The sequence below is a fragment of the Plectropomus leopardus genome, chromosome 20 (genome assembly GCF_026936395.1).
Source record: "Plectropomus leopardus strain MGB_pleo_1.0 chromosome 20, ASM2693639v1, whole genome shotgun sequence".
Lineage (NCBI taxonomy): Eukaryota > Metazoa > Chordata > Actinopteri > Perciformes > Serranidae > Plectropomus > Plectropomus leopardus.
Window position 1 is genome coordinate 15,899,362 of NC_142195.1, and position 13,384 is coordinate 15,912,745.

Sequence of the window (13,384 nt, forward strand, 5' to 3'; positions counted from 1 at the left end):
TCTCTCAGCTGTACACAGGGCTCCAACGGATCCTTAAAAAGTCTGAAAAGGCATTGAATTAGTTAATCTTAAAATAAAGCCTCTGTTTTTATTAAAATGTCGTAAAGCAACCCTTGAAAGGTTTAAAAATTGCAAAGACATGGGAAGTTGGATTTTATACATTTCTTTTTTCTGACGTTGCATTGTAAAATCTCAACATAATTGGTCAAATAATTTAAAAAAAGAATTGACCAAATACATCTTCTTAAACTATTTTTGAAGGGAAGTAAAGCAGAGGATTATCACATACAGACTGAGAAACACAAAATTGGTAATAAAATTCACCAATAAATGCTAGGTATTCTCAATTCTAGCCAGATCTAACTTTTTCACTGAACTTTTTTCACCGCACCAAGAATGTAAGGTCTCTATAACTCTGCGTAAAATTGTTCATGCTCTTTTATTTCCAGTTTTGGTTATTGTAAAAGTGGTCTTAAATTTCATCCTGAGTGGCAATAAAGAGTCTTAAAAAGCATTTTTGCCTTAAATTGTAGGAACCTTAGTACTGTGACGAACAGTTTCCTGTTTGCTGTTTTATGAATCAGAAGTGTGATTAAAGGAGACCTACCTGGTGTTGGACAGTCAGAGCAGTTATTGGATCCCTTTTAGAGTTTTTCTCAGTTACTTGAACATGTTTGTCCATTCAGAAGATACATTTTCAAAATAGCTGACAGACAGACCTAAAATGAAAGTCTCTGACCATTTTGTTTTCAAAATACTCTCACAGTCACAACACATTAAAAACATGCCTCAAAAGCAAATATTTCTATCAAATCAACACAACCTGCGGTCAAATGGGTATAATCTTCAATCATTATCACTATCAATCATTACACAATGGGCAACAGAATAAAAAATAAAGAATGAACCAGTTCAACATTAGTTTGTGCCATTGGTTGATACTTTACATAGTTATATCATATGCCAAAAAAAGGCATGAATTCTCCAAAGATGATTTTACTAGAGATCACAAACCCTGCTGCACTCTGCACCTGCCCTTTTTGCAGTCTTTTGTTTTTTTGAGATGCCCTGTTGAAATACTGGAAAAAGACAAGCATTTTCTAGAAAGAAAGACAGTTTTCTTTATTCATTTTTTACCATTACGTTCATTATTCATAAATGTGCCTTTGACCTCTTTGATCCACGCTCGCAAAACACAGAAAATGCATCTTTTATAGATGGTTGAGGAATGATAATTCATTTTGCAAAAAATTGTGGAAAGGAGTTTCACACTGATGCACTAGAGTTTTACAGTTATCATCTGCGAATAGATGTGTTCAATTTTAATTAAACCATTTATTAGATTAACTGTATTAATACAATAAATCCAATAGAGTTGTGGATCTTTCTATTAGATCAGTGTTAACTGTTTTGAAAAATTTGCATTTTTAAGAGAAGACCTCTCTGTGTTAAGAGGGTTATGATGAGTTTCATTTATCGGGTCTTAATTGAGAAAACCTGTAAAATGAATAAAAGAAGGGTTTTTTTGTACAGTACAAGCTGTAGATTACAGGATTGTTGATTTTTTTGTAAATACCAGCAGCACTGAATTAGGGACTGAATTATGTATATATGAGTGGGGTAGGAGGTGGTGAAAAATGGAGATGGCATGTCAAATCATTTTTAAGCACTGGGGAGAATTTTTATTTTGGTTCAGGGGAGGGACAAATAAGTTTAAATGGTTATATTTTGTATTTATTTTAATACAATTGAACCTCAAATCCATTGGCAGGTTTGAAAGGCATGTTTTCTTTAAAAATTGCTAAAATTACACATTTTATCATAGCCAGATTTGCCAAATTTTGAAATTTCCGATGGCCCTTCAACTCCTAATTTTTAAGGAGTACTGACACTCTGCTTAAGATGTATGCTCCTTTGGTGATTACTCTCACTCTTGTGCTGTCAATGGCTCCAGTATTACCTGCATGTGGTGTGAAAATAAAGAAATATGGTTATTTGTGGTGGAGAGAGGGTCACTCAGGGAGACTCAAGGAAAAATAATTGTTCTTTTTGGTTGGGTCAAGATAAAAAGAACAACAACAACAAAAAAAGAAGTCACACTCCAGCCAGTTTCTTCCTGTGATAAATAAAGCACAGTCCCTTAGTAATGCTGAAATAGAGGCCTGTACCTGACTAAAACAAAGCCATTGTATTCCTAATTTTAAAACTGGGAAATCTTTTTGCTATTCTTATATTTCTATGAGTTTTCAGTTCTGGTAGTTTTGTACTGACTGCATACATGCTCATGGTAGTACTGTGTAAAGATTAAATGTACATGCTCGTGGTGAAATACTGTTAACAACTATTGTCATTCCCAGACATTCCTTACCTCTATTGAATTTTGATTGAATATAAGAGACTAATCTTCTTAACCGTAGCCTGAGATAATTACGTCTGACTTACAGTATTATTAGAATCGATGCAACCCTCAGCCTCGACCTGCACCCGTGCTCATACTCTAGGTATCTCTTGCAGATTTATAGTGCCACAGTGCCGTACAATACCATTTCACTCGTGTCAAGTTGAGAGTGCAGTACAAGCCGCAATGTCTGCCTGAAATTGATGACTCTGTCCCAACTGAGCTCGGCAAAGGGAATTTGTGGTCTGAGCTATACCAGATGGTTAGGCCTCAATGTGGGCCTCGACGTAAACCCTGCAGCTATGACATGACTAATACATAACGCTATGAGGCTGCACCATTTGGTCCTGATCACTGATGTAAGGCTGCATGGACGCAGATTGCAACAGTTGTGGAAGTAATTGGGTGTGAAAATTTGCATGTCACAAAAATGTTAAAGAATGGGATGCTAGATTTCACTTATTTTGTGTTGACTGTGGTGAAGTGTGGTTGTACTCTTGCAGTGTGCATCTAGTTGTTGGTGAAATGTCATCTTTTTGAGGCCTGACAGTTTTATTCATTCTCTTTCTTTGTCCTGCAGGTGGCTTTGCAATCGTGTTCCTCGTGCGAACAAATCAAGGGGTGCGTTGCGCCCTGAAGAGGATGTATGTCAACAATGAGTATGATCTGCAGGTGTGCAAATGCGAGATTCAAATCATGGTGAGTTGAGATTAAATCATTTCTCCCCCTGTTCTCACATGGACCTCATGATTTTTCCACATATGAAGGCAACTACAATATAACTCAAATCACGCCTGACAAAATCCAAGAAATTCACACACGGAAGCTCTATTCTAACAGTTTGGTAAACATACAGCCTGCAGCAGGGTTAATTTGATGGTTGTGCTGTATTTAGTCATCTGGTTCTTGGTATGCTTTGTTTTTGTTTTCATAGTATTGTCTTGCATGCTCTGCTCTCCCCCTGGGATGTATTGTCAAAGGAGTTGCAGGGGTTATTTCGTGTGAGCACCGATTCTTAAAGGACCATCAAGTTCATGTTTTTTTTAAGCATTTGTTGTTGAGATTAGTTAAAGGTTCTAAAGTCCTAGCTGTGCCCCTATGAGGTCAAATTTTCTCTGTTTTCTTGTATAACATTACTTAAAGCTGAAGGTGTCCTTGCTATGAATTTAATACAGATGCACATGCTGGTAAAAAAGGAAGTCTTTCACTGCATTGAATGACCTCTTGACCTGGTAAAAATGAAAGAGCAAGTCTGGTATTTATTATGTTTACAATAAGGATATATGTCACGGTATCCTATCACAATTTATTCTATATCCCATCAGCAGTCTAGGGGAGTTTTTTCTGAGTTTTGAAGCGTTTTACCGTAGCAGACTCGGACATTCGTTGAGTTCACTCACAGAACTGGTTCTTTTCTGTCTGAAGGACAACTCAGGAAGGAAGGAAGGAAGGAAGCAATGGATGGTGAAATGACAAACAAATGTATGATTATGTAAACATTCAACAGAATTGCATGCATTTTAACAGCTTAGTTTTACTTTGCATTTCAACACAGATGATCCTTAAACTTGGTTCAGGATGATGGCTGGTGAAAACTGCAACATTATATGACGTGTTTTCTTTACCTCCCGGTCCCTGTCTATATTGTTCTCTCTCTCGCTCACTCACTTGCTCTATTATTGACAGACATGCAAACGCATGCACACACACACACACACACACACACTCACACACACACACACACACACACACACACACACGCACTCACACTCATTGTCAGACAGACAGTGTTTCACCTCAGCCGCAGTACTTTAGTTTTTTCATTACCTAATAGTTTCCTGATTTCAGCTCCCCATTGCAGCTCCCTCTGCAGGTGATGGCCTCACACTGCATCACAAAACACTAAATTGAATTAAGAGGGTTCTGTCGTGTAATTCACCCATTTGCAACAAAATATGGGAATATGGATGATAACAGGACTTCTTTTTGTGTCACTGTTTCTTTGTTTTGCAAATGCTTTTGTAGCCTCTGTGGCATCTTTTCTGAATGATGAATTCAAAGTAGAAAATCAAGTCAAGAAATACGTCCATTCCTTTCACTGATAAACTAACGATTATTTTCTTGATTACTTGATTAGTTTTTTGGTCTATAAAATGTCAGAAAACAGTAACATTGTTGATCAGTGTTTCCCAAAGCCAAATATGATGTCCTCAGAACGTCTTGTTTTGTCCACCACCCAAAAATGTTTGTTTTACTGTCACAGAGGAGTAAAGAAACCAGAAATGTTCCAGATTTGAGAAACTGTAATTAGAGATATCTTTTTACATAAAAAAAGATGTTGGGTCTATTAATTGTCAGAACATGGTGCAAAAATGTTGATCACTATGTTTCTTAAGACTGAGGCGACGTCCTCAAATGTCTTGGTTTTGTCCACAACCCAAAGATATTCAGTTAACTGTCATTAAAGAGAAAAGAAACCAGAAAATATTAATATTTAAGAAACTGGAATCAAATAAATTTTGACTTTTTTTCTTAAATAAACAAACACAACAAAACAACAGGCCAACCAGTGGCTCACCTGGTGTGTGCTCGCCGCAGCGGCTGCAGGTTCGACTCCAACCTGTGGCCCTTTGCTGCGTGTCATCCCTTTTCTCTCCTCCCTTCAAGCCTAACCTGTTCTATCTGTAATATAATGCAAAAGCCAAAAAAAAACGTTAAGATAATAATTAATTGATTATCACATCAGTTAGTGGTTGTAATTTAATAACAACCAACTGATTAATTAGCTTTACACTGTGCAACAGCTTTGCCAGAGTTGTGCATTTTTGGACAAGCTTTCTGAGCAGTCTTTTGTTAATGCTCTGAAATGTGTGTTTGTGTTCTTGCAGAAAGACCTTGTCGGTCACAAGAATATTGTTGGTTATCTTGACTCCAGTATTACGGCAATGGGATCGAGGGATGTATGGGAGGTCTTCATACTTATGGACTTCTGCAAAGGTGCGTGCTGAAAGGGAAATGCAGTGCAGCTGCAGCTGCATGCTTCATGTTTGGGCAGCTTTTTGCAAATAATTTTAACAATATCAGTGTTTTCGAAAGAATAAAACACAGAAGTTAAGGTTCAGTTATATACCATTTGGGTTTATTTCCCCTGTTGTTTGAGCTGCTGTATGACTGACTCTTGTTTTGCAGGGGGACAGGTGGTCAATTTGATGAATCAAAGGCTGCAGACCGGCTTCACCGAGGCCGAGGTGCTGCAGATCTTTTGCGACACCTGTGAGGCTGTCTCTCGCCTGCACCAGCGCAAGACACCCATCATCCACAGAGACCTTAAGGTGACACATTTTGCCTCTTTTCCTCTGTGTGATGCTGTGGTCTGTGGTGTGTGGGTTATGACAGGTGGCTCAGGGGCAACACCCTCCTGCTGTGGATCTCAGTGCTGTGTGTTTGAAGAGTCATGGTTGATGTGTTTGCATGAGCTGAAGCTGTGTTTAATTATGGATAAGGTTTAATAGGAGGTTAGAGGAGATTGTCAGCTGTCAAAATACTTAACATACCTTTCCGTTTCTGCAGAGTGCAGTCAACTGCAGTGTGGTTGTGGCATTAATGTAAAGTTACTGTCACTCAGTAGCTTTAATCCACATGGAAACACAACTTTTTATTGCACAACAGATTTCTTGAGTTACATTAAAAACCTGACACGTTTAGGAGTGTGTGTCAAGAGCGCGTTGGAGCATAATAAACGGAAGTGATTTGGATCTGGATATCATAATGTGAAGGCACTCTCACCTTGATTTTTATCATCATTATCTCAAGTGTACATGTTGTAGGAGGCATGTTTGACTAAAAAAGTGTCAATCACGGTACAGCACCGCCTTCTCACACAAATTGGGTCCTCTCGTGTATAACCCCCGTGTTCTCAATTAAAGCAGATCTACAGTATGTGACTGTGTGTGTGTTGCATATCTACAGGTGGAGAACATCCTCCTGCATGACAAGGGACATTATGTGCTGTGTGACTTTGGCAGCGCTACGAACAAGTTCCAGAGCCCGCAGACTGAAGGAGTGGCCGCGGTGGAGGAAGAGATCAAAAAGTTTGTACATCTTTTTTTGTCTGCTTTGGCAATATTTGCAGCTTTCGTTCATTAGCAATCCTTTTAGGTATGGCTGCACAGAAACTGTCAGCAGTATTTCATTCATGAGCAGCTTTTGTTGTTATTGTATAGACTAATTGAATTTTTAACCTCGTCGTCATGTGGTGATTCTGCGCAGCACTGTTAATATTTTGACGTGTGTGCAAAAACAGCTTTTGCTTGATGCGAAATGCAATTTGTGATGGATGAAATCACTACTTTCATTAGCATTTATGAGCACATAATACTGTGTAGGCTGTTTTCATTTCACTGCCGCATCAAAAACTGGTGGTTTTCCTACTAATTTTGTCCTGTTTTCATTCTTGCTAATTTCTTCCTGTTTCCTTTCAGGTACACCACTTTATCATATCGGGCCCCAGAGATGGTGAACCTCTACAATAACAAGATTATCACTACAAAAGCAGATGTGTGGGTGAGTGAGGAGAACAGACAGATCTGTGATAATCATGAGAGTCGTGCAGGTACAAGAGAAAGAAAGAAATATTAAAGGGATAGTTCAGCTCTTTTGAATTGGGGTTGTGTGAGATACTTACCTATAGTCAGTGTATTACATATAGTAATGGCGTTTGGCTTGCCTTCAAACTGGGGGCAGAGGTATCATCATGGTGGCTAAGCAATGTGCTGCTGTGGATGGGAATTGGCAACAAAATGTATTTTAGCCACCTATAAGAAATCAATAACAGTTTAACTGTACGCTATATTTAATTTACTGCATTACCTTGCCACAGAGAGCCCATTCTGACTATGGTTAATGGCTTCAAATTGGCATCTATTTTCTAAACCACCAGACTCCATTAAGAAAAACAGTTATTTAAGCTCTCGGAACACTATAGCTGCTGGTCTACCACTGCCTCAATTAGTAAATTTGTTTGTGCTGTTGTGTGACTTTGGCGATGTAACAGCTCCAGTTTCCCATTGGTAGTCACTGTCTGACAGCAAGGTACAGCTGTAAAGATATTCTAAATATAGCGTGCACTTAAGCTTAGGTGGCTAAAATATGTATTGTTGCTAAGCCCTCCACATCAGTGCATTGCTTAGCTTCTGTGTCTGTCCTCCTGCTGGCTTCTCCAAACAGGGGCTTGCCAGCAGACTGATGGCATGTAACACACTGACTATGGATAAGTACCTCATACAACCCAACTACAAAAGATCTGAACTAACCCTTTTAACCTGAAGGCTTGTTAAGCAGCACATGTATGAGGTTTAGTGATTGTATGTACTTTAAAAAGAGAGCTTAAAAAGATGCTGACTTTGTACATTATGCTAGCTTGTATTTAGAGAGGGAAGGGTATTTGTTGTGTGACTTAATGTTTATTATTGATTTTCTCCTCTAATCTCCCCCTCTCTTCCCCTCCTGTCTTTGTCTGCATTTGGTGTGACTGGGCTCACATATGATTGTCTTCTCTAGGCGCTGGGCTGTTTGCTGTACAAACTGTGCTTCTTCACTCTGCCCTTTGGTGAAAGCCAGGTGGCCATCTGCGATGGCAGTTTCACCATTCCAGACAACTCCCGCTACTCTTATGATCTTCACTGCCTCATTCGTTAGTCCCTCTTAAAACATAACTAATGTTTTCACCAACAATCAAATTCAGTTGTCACAAAGGCATGCACTTGTGGTTAAAGTGTGGATATGAACATATTGACTTTTGTATCTCTCTACTGCTTGAGTCAAGAGTCACTCTTGTGTCTTCGTGGTGTTTTTTTTCAGGGTACATGCTGGAGCCAGACCCAGACAAAAGACCAGATATCTACCAGGTGTCCTACTTTGCTTTTAAACTAGCTCAGCGGACCTGCCCTGTTCAGAATGTGAAGGTCAGTCTCTCTCAGCACCAGCGTCAGCTGAAATATTTGGAAATGCTTAGCTTTCTCTCATCAGGGATTGATTTTCATGTCGTATTCAGTGGAATCTCTTACATTCTCCCTGAGCAGGCAGTCACACTGTGGAAGGAAAATCTACACTAATTCATCAGTTGCAAACAGTAAAAAAATGCTTGTTATATCTAATGATATTCTTTGTTTTTACTTCCAACTGCAAGAATCAGGAAGTTTTTAATGCCAATTTGTGTCTGTAACGTTGTCAATGATGCTGCTGTCTTGTGGAAACACAACATACATTTATTTAAAGATTTTGCACTTTTTTCCCCATAATCCAGAATTCTCAGATTCCTTCTAAACTTCCTGAGCCAGTCAAAGCGAGTGAGGCTGCAGCAGCAAAGAAGAGCCAGAATAAACCCAGGCAAGCATGACCTGCTTACACTGTATCACCATTAAAGCTGTAGTAACACTGTGGAAGTAATTAGGTACAGTCAGTATTCTGATACTCATTAAATAATTATGTTAACACTATTTGCCGTGATTAACAAGAAGGCCGACATGCTCCCTTTGTTGCCAGACTGACAGATCCAATTCCCACCACTGAAACCTCCATCACCCCTCGCCAGAGGCCCAAAGCAGCCCATACCCAGCCTGCGGCTGGCATCCTACCCATCCAGCCTGCTGCTCTCACCCCTCGGAAGCGTGCTAATCTCCCCGGTGGTGCAGCTCAGCCTGTGGGTACGTACAGCTCTCCGTCCTTATTCTCCCATTCGTCATCGGAAAAAGAAACTAAGCTTTGAATAAGGATGTGCAGAAAAACAGGAATCCCTTTTATCCTGTGCACACATCGAATACCTTGATTCTCAATGGGAACAGGATTCTTATTCTAATGCAGAATTTGGGACAAAAAAAAGGTTTCTGCTTACTTTACTCGTAAGTTTGGTCAGCTGTGATGGTCTGGAGAGGTCCTGATGTTGTATTCTTGGCTGTCTTGCTAAATGGTGTAGGTCTTTTTCTTTTACTCTGCCACGCACAAACTCAACACACGGTCAGAAGTCACCTGTCGCTTATCTTCATGACCTCTCTTTCCATCTCTGTCTGCCACTAGCGTCCACATTTTGGCATTGCAAGCATGGCCTTTCTTGGCAAATCTCTGCTAACCCGTTGATTGTTCCAAGAGCTAAAATTATCTGTCCAGCAAACTTTTGCAGAGTTCCTCCCCAGCAAAGCACATACCAGTTCACCCTTTCCCTAAAAACACTTTGTTGATATCTTAACACATCCATATAAGCCCATGTACTATAGCATCCCCCCACAGTAAGCAGGTTAAGACTCTTATTGATTAAAGGAATCTAACCACAGGCCCAAAGTTATTATGTAATGATTTTCTCCACACATGATTCAGTTTTTGTACCTGTTACAAATCAGTTTGCTGGTTTTTTTAATCAGCATTTAACATATTATATAATCCCCAGAAATGTTCCGATGAGTCTATTTTATCTTGCTTGATTTTCATATTGTTGCACATCTGTACCGGTATTAAGATTAAATAGTGTTTCATGCTGTTGAGTAATGTGTCTGTGCTCTTTTTAACGTCCCACAGGAGTCAGCTTAAACCTCTCCCAGCCAGCTGCAGCTCTGCAGTCACAGAAGGCGCAGACTTCAGCTCTGCCACTCGTCCAGTCACAAAACAATTCATGTCAGGCTGCGGCTCCCCAGAAGCAGGTAAGTACTGACAAATACTGCGGAACAGACAGAGGAGCTTTTAACAGGTGCAAATGAATACTAACCATGAGTCAAAATTTTCTGTATCAAAATGTGGAAAAAAGACAAAAACCTTCAGTAAATTATAATGCATGTTTGGCTTTTTGTGTCAGGTTGGGCATTGAGTATAGGATGTCACATAAGTTATTAATTTTAATTTCATTAATTAATCAGTTAGATTGACAGACAATGAAATGCAAAAGTTTTGATAATTGTCAAAGTTCTATTATGCCTCTTGACAGTGATTGCAGAGACGGGGAAATGAGTTTTCAGGTTGTTCGTCTGTCCCATTCTTGTGAACACGATATCTCAAGAATGTCATGAAGGAATTTCTTCAAATTTAGCACAAATATTCACTTGGATGAGTTTGGTGGTCAGAAGTCAAAGGTCAAAACCACAGTTAATTTGTGTGGCTCATTTTTGTGAATGCGATATCTTAAGAACATATTAAGGAAATTACTTCAAATGTTGCACAAATGTCCTGTTGGACCTAGAGGTTTGTATTTAAGAATAAGATTCAAGAATTTGCTTCCTTGATCTGTATTATATCATTGTAAATTAATTATTTTAGGAGTTTGAGTTTTGGACTGTTGAGAAATTTCAAAACATAACCTTGGGCTCTGGGAAATTGTGATGAGCATATTATAGACTAATGCATAACAGAAATAAAAATATGTGTCAGCCAAACACAAACATAAATTCAGTTGTGGGACTTAGTTAAGGTGGTTTTCTAATGTAACCTTACAAGTGACAACAGAGTTTGTCATATACCTTTGTGTGGAAGCCTGTGCAGCCAGCAGCAGCTTCAGGAGCAGAGACTACAACAACTGCAGCAGCAGCAGTCGTGTCACCAGTGACCAAGGCTGACGTCCAACCACAAGCACAGCCAGTAGTTCAGCAACAGACCACACCTCCCTCTGCGGCCAGCGCCACCTCCCAGCAGGGAGCTCAGACTCCATCGAGCCCCGCCCCTCCTCAACGCCCGGCTCGACGCAAGCAGGCTCAGCAGACAGCGGCTCAGCCTTCACCCAGCAAACCAGCCTCTGGTCAACTGCCTGTATCTCAGCCAGCAGCTGCTCAGGCTTCACCCGCCTCTACTGAGATCAGCCAGAAAGCAGCTGAGACGGTAAGTTCTGCTCACCATTCAGTTTTTAACAGTGCCTAAACACCACCATCTCTGTAGAGCTGTCAGAATTCATTATAACGCCTTCCTTTCTATTCGTTTGTAATCTTTCAAGTGGCAATTTTCTTTTCATCCATCTATTCATTGTTTCAGTTTTTTTCGTAGGTATCACTTTGAGACAGACTATAAAAATATTGTGGTAGTTACTCTCCCTGTTTGTTACTTTCTAAATCTGTCAGTCATTTTCCTTCTTTTTTGGTCTTTGGTTTCTTGAAACTTTTAGCCTCCAAATTTGACTGAGTGACATAAAAACTAAAAGGACAGTTTACCCCAAAAATAAAAATACATATTTTCACTCTGACATGTAGTGCTATTTATCAGTCCAGACTGTTTTGTTGTTTGTTGCAGAGTGTTAAGGATATCGGCTGTAGAGATGTCTGCCTTCTCTCAAATGGCACTCGGCTTGTGGTGCACCTAAAAATACATTAAAAAAACTCAACAGCAATGTCTCTTTCCAGAAATCATGACCTGGTTACTTGAAATATTCAACAGACCTTTTTGTGTGCAGTTTTAGGCAGGCTATATAAGAGCTGATTTGCGTGGTTGAACAGGTTTGGTGCACTTGGAGTTGACTTCTCTTATATTTTCTCTTACCAGAAAATTTAGAGAAAATAAAAGAGAAATTTAGAAGAATGTTGCTGCATGAGGACCAATGTGTAACATTTAAGCATCCTGTGAGAGTTTCTGTGACGTGAGATCCTCCATGAACTGTCTTGATCTTCTGTATTTTGCTTTCACTCCATGCTCCTTTTGACCAGACTCCACCTGCTTCTCCAAAGCCAACTGAAGAACGAGGCCACCAACGCACACCGAGTGACGCTGCAGTGAGCAGCGTTGCTGGAGTTCCTGTGAGCGACTCCTCACAGCAGCCACAAGGAGCTAATGGAGACGCTGCCCTCATCCAGTGAGTTGCACATGTAAACCTGAAGAAAAAGTCAAACTCTGTTCTTCCTCTGTTTATTTTATTCATGATATGTCGTGCTTTTTTTCCCCCGTAGATCATTTACATCTCAAACTGGCACCGCCCAGCTTGTTCAGCTCGGTGTTGGTGATGCAGCCCAGGACCAAACCAAAGCTGGAGCCACTGCTCCTGTGTCCAGCGATGCCACCAACACCCCCACACAGCCTGCGTGGAACCCATTTGACGATGACAACTTTTCAAACCTCTCTGCAGAGGAATTCAAAACTGAGGACAAAAAGCCTACTGGTACTACGATTAATACTACTGTGTTTGTGTGTGTGTATATGCAGTAGTATGGTGTAAGTATTTACTAACTGGGAATTTCTTTTTTTGCAGACCTAACTTCAGAAATTGATGCATCATCCTCTGAGGCATTGATACCAGGCCTGCAGGCCTCATCTGTGGATAATACACCCCAAGATACTGGTATGTCACTTTTTTCTCTTTAGATAGTCCACAAAATCAGAATTTTGGGTTTCCATCCAAATGTAGCACTCATTTTTCATTGAATTTTCATTTTATCTGCAATAGAAAATACAATTTTATGCGCTTCTTCATCCACTACTGTTATGCAAATATTGGGTTGGTTCATCGAGATAAGCAGTAGATGCCTCTAACTCAGGTGCCATTACACTACTGTGGAAGAAGAGCAACAATCGGACCACAAACGAAGGAAAACAATTAATGTATAATATAGGTCTGTCAGCTAATTTTTAATATTGTGATCAGTTGCAGAATTTCAATATTTAGTTGCGATTAATTGCATTTTTTAATCACGTTTTCAATTTCATTATTTTGCATTTCAAAACAGTTTTGAAGTTCTTATTGATAAGGAATTATTACAGGAGTGTCTTGATTAGGAATCAATAATCTATTTACATTTAGATATCTTGAGATCAGAGGTCAATGGACCCCTATGAGATAGCCAAGCCGTTTTTCCATCACCAAAATTTAGCCTAACTTTGGAGCGTTATTTAACTTCCTTCCTGAGAAGCTAACATGACATCGAAACACTGGATTCCTCAAGTGCCATATTATAGCAGTATCATCTCTCCAGCTTTAAAACTGAGCCCAGTACAGCCTCTTAAAGACAGGAATGCCAGCTGACGATT

The 13,384-nt window shown here is 39.7% G+C and overlaps 1 protein-coding gene across 3 annotated transcripts in view; it reads left to right on the forward strand.

Annotated features, from left to right (window-relative positions):
* Positions 1–13,384, forward strand: part of aak1b (AP2 associated kinase 1b) — a 28,892-nt gene that overhangs the window by 1,257 nt on the left and 14,251 nt on the right. For all 3 annotated transcript variants that reach the window (XM_042508734.2, XM_042508735.2, XM_042508736.2), the window contains exons 2-15: positions 2,979–3,097; positions 5,287–5,395; positions 5,588–5,730; positions 6,368–6,489; positions 6,880–6,961; positions 7,958–8,090; positions 8,258–8,361; positions 8,703–8,785; positions 8,942–9,102; positions 9,968–10,089; positions 10,913–11,254; positions 12,070–12,215; positions 12,310–12,518; positions 12,609–12,698. In XM_042508734.2, coding sequence (XP_042364668.2) covers positions 2,979–3,097; positions 5,287–5,395; positions 5,588–5,730; positions 6,368–6,489; positions 6,880–6,961; positions 7,958–8,090; positions 8,258–8,361; positions 8,703–8,785; positions 8,942–9,102; positions 9,968–10,089; positions 10,913–11,254; positions 12,070–12,215; positions 12,310–12,518; positions 12,609–12,698 — 1,965 coding nt within the window. The remainder of the gene's footprint in view (positions 1–2,978; positions 3,098–5,286; positions 5,396–5,587; positions 5,731–6,367; positions 6,490–6,879; positions 6,962–7,957; positions 8,091–8,257; positions 8,362–8,702; positions 8,786–8,941; positions 9,103–9,967; positions 10,090–10,912; positions 11,255–12,069; positions 12,216–12,309; positions 12,519–12,608; positions 12,699–13,384) is intronic.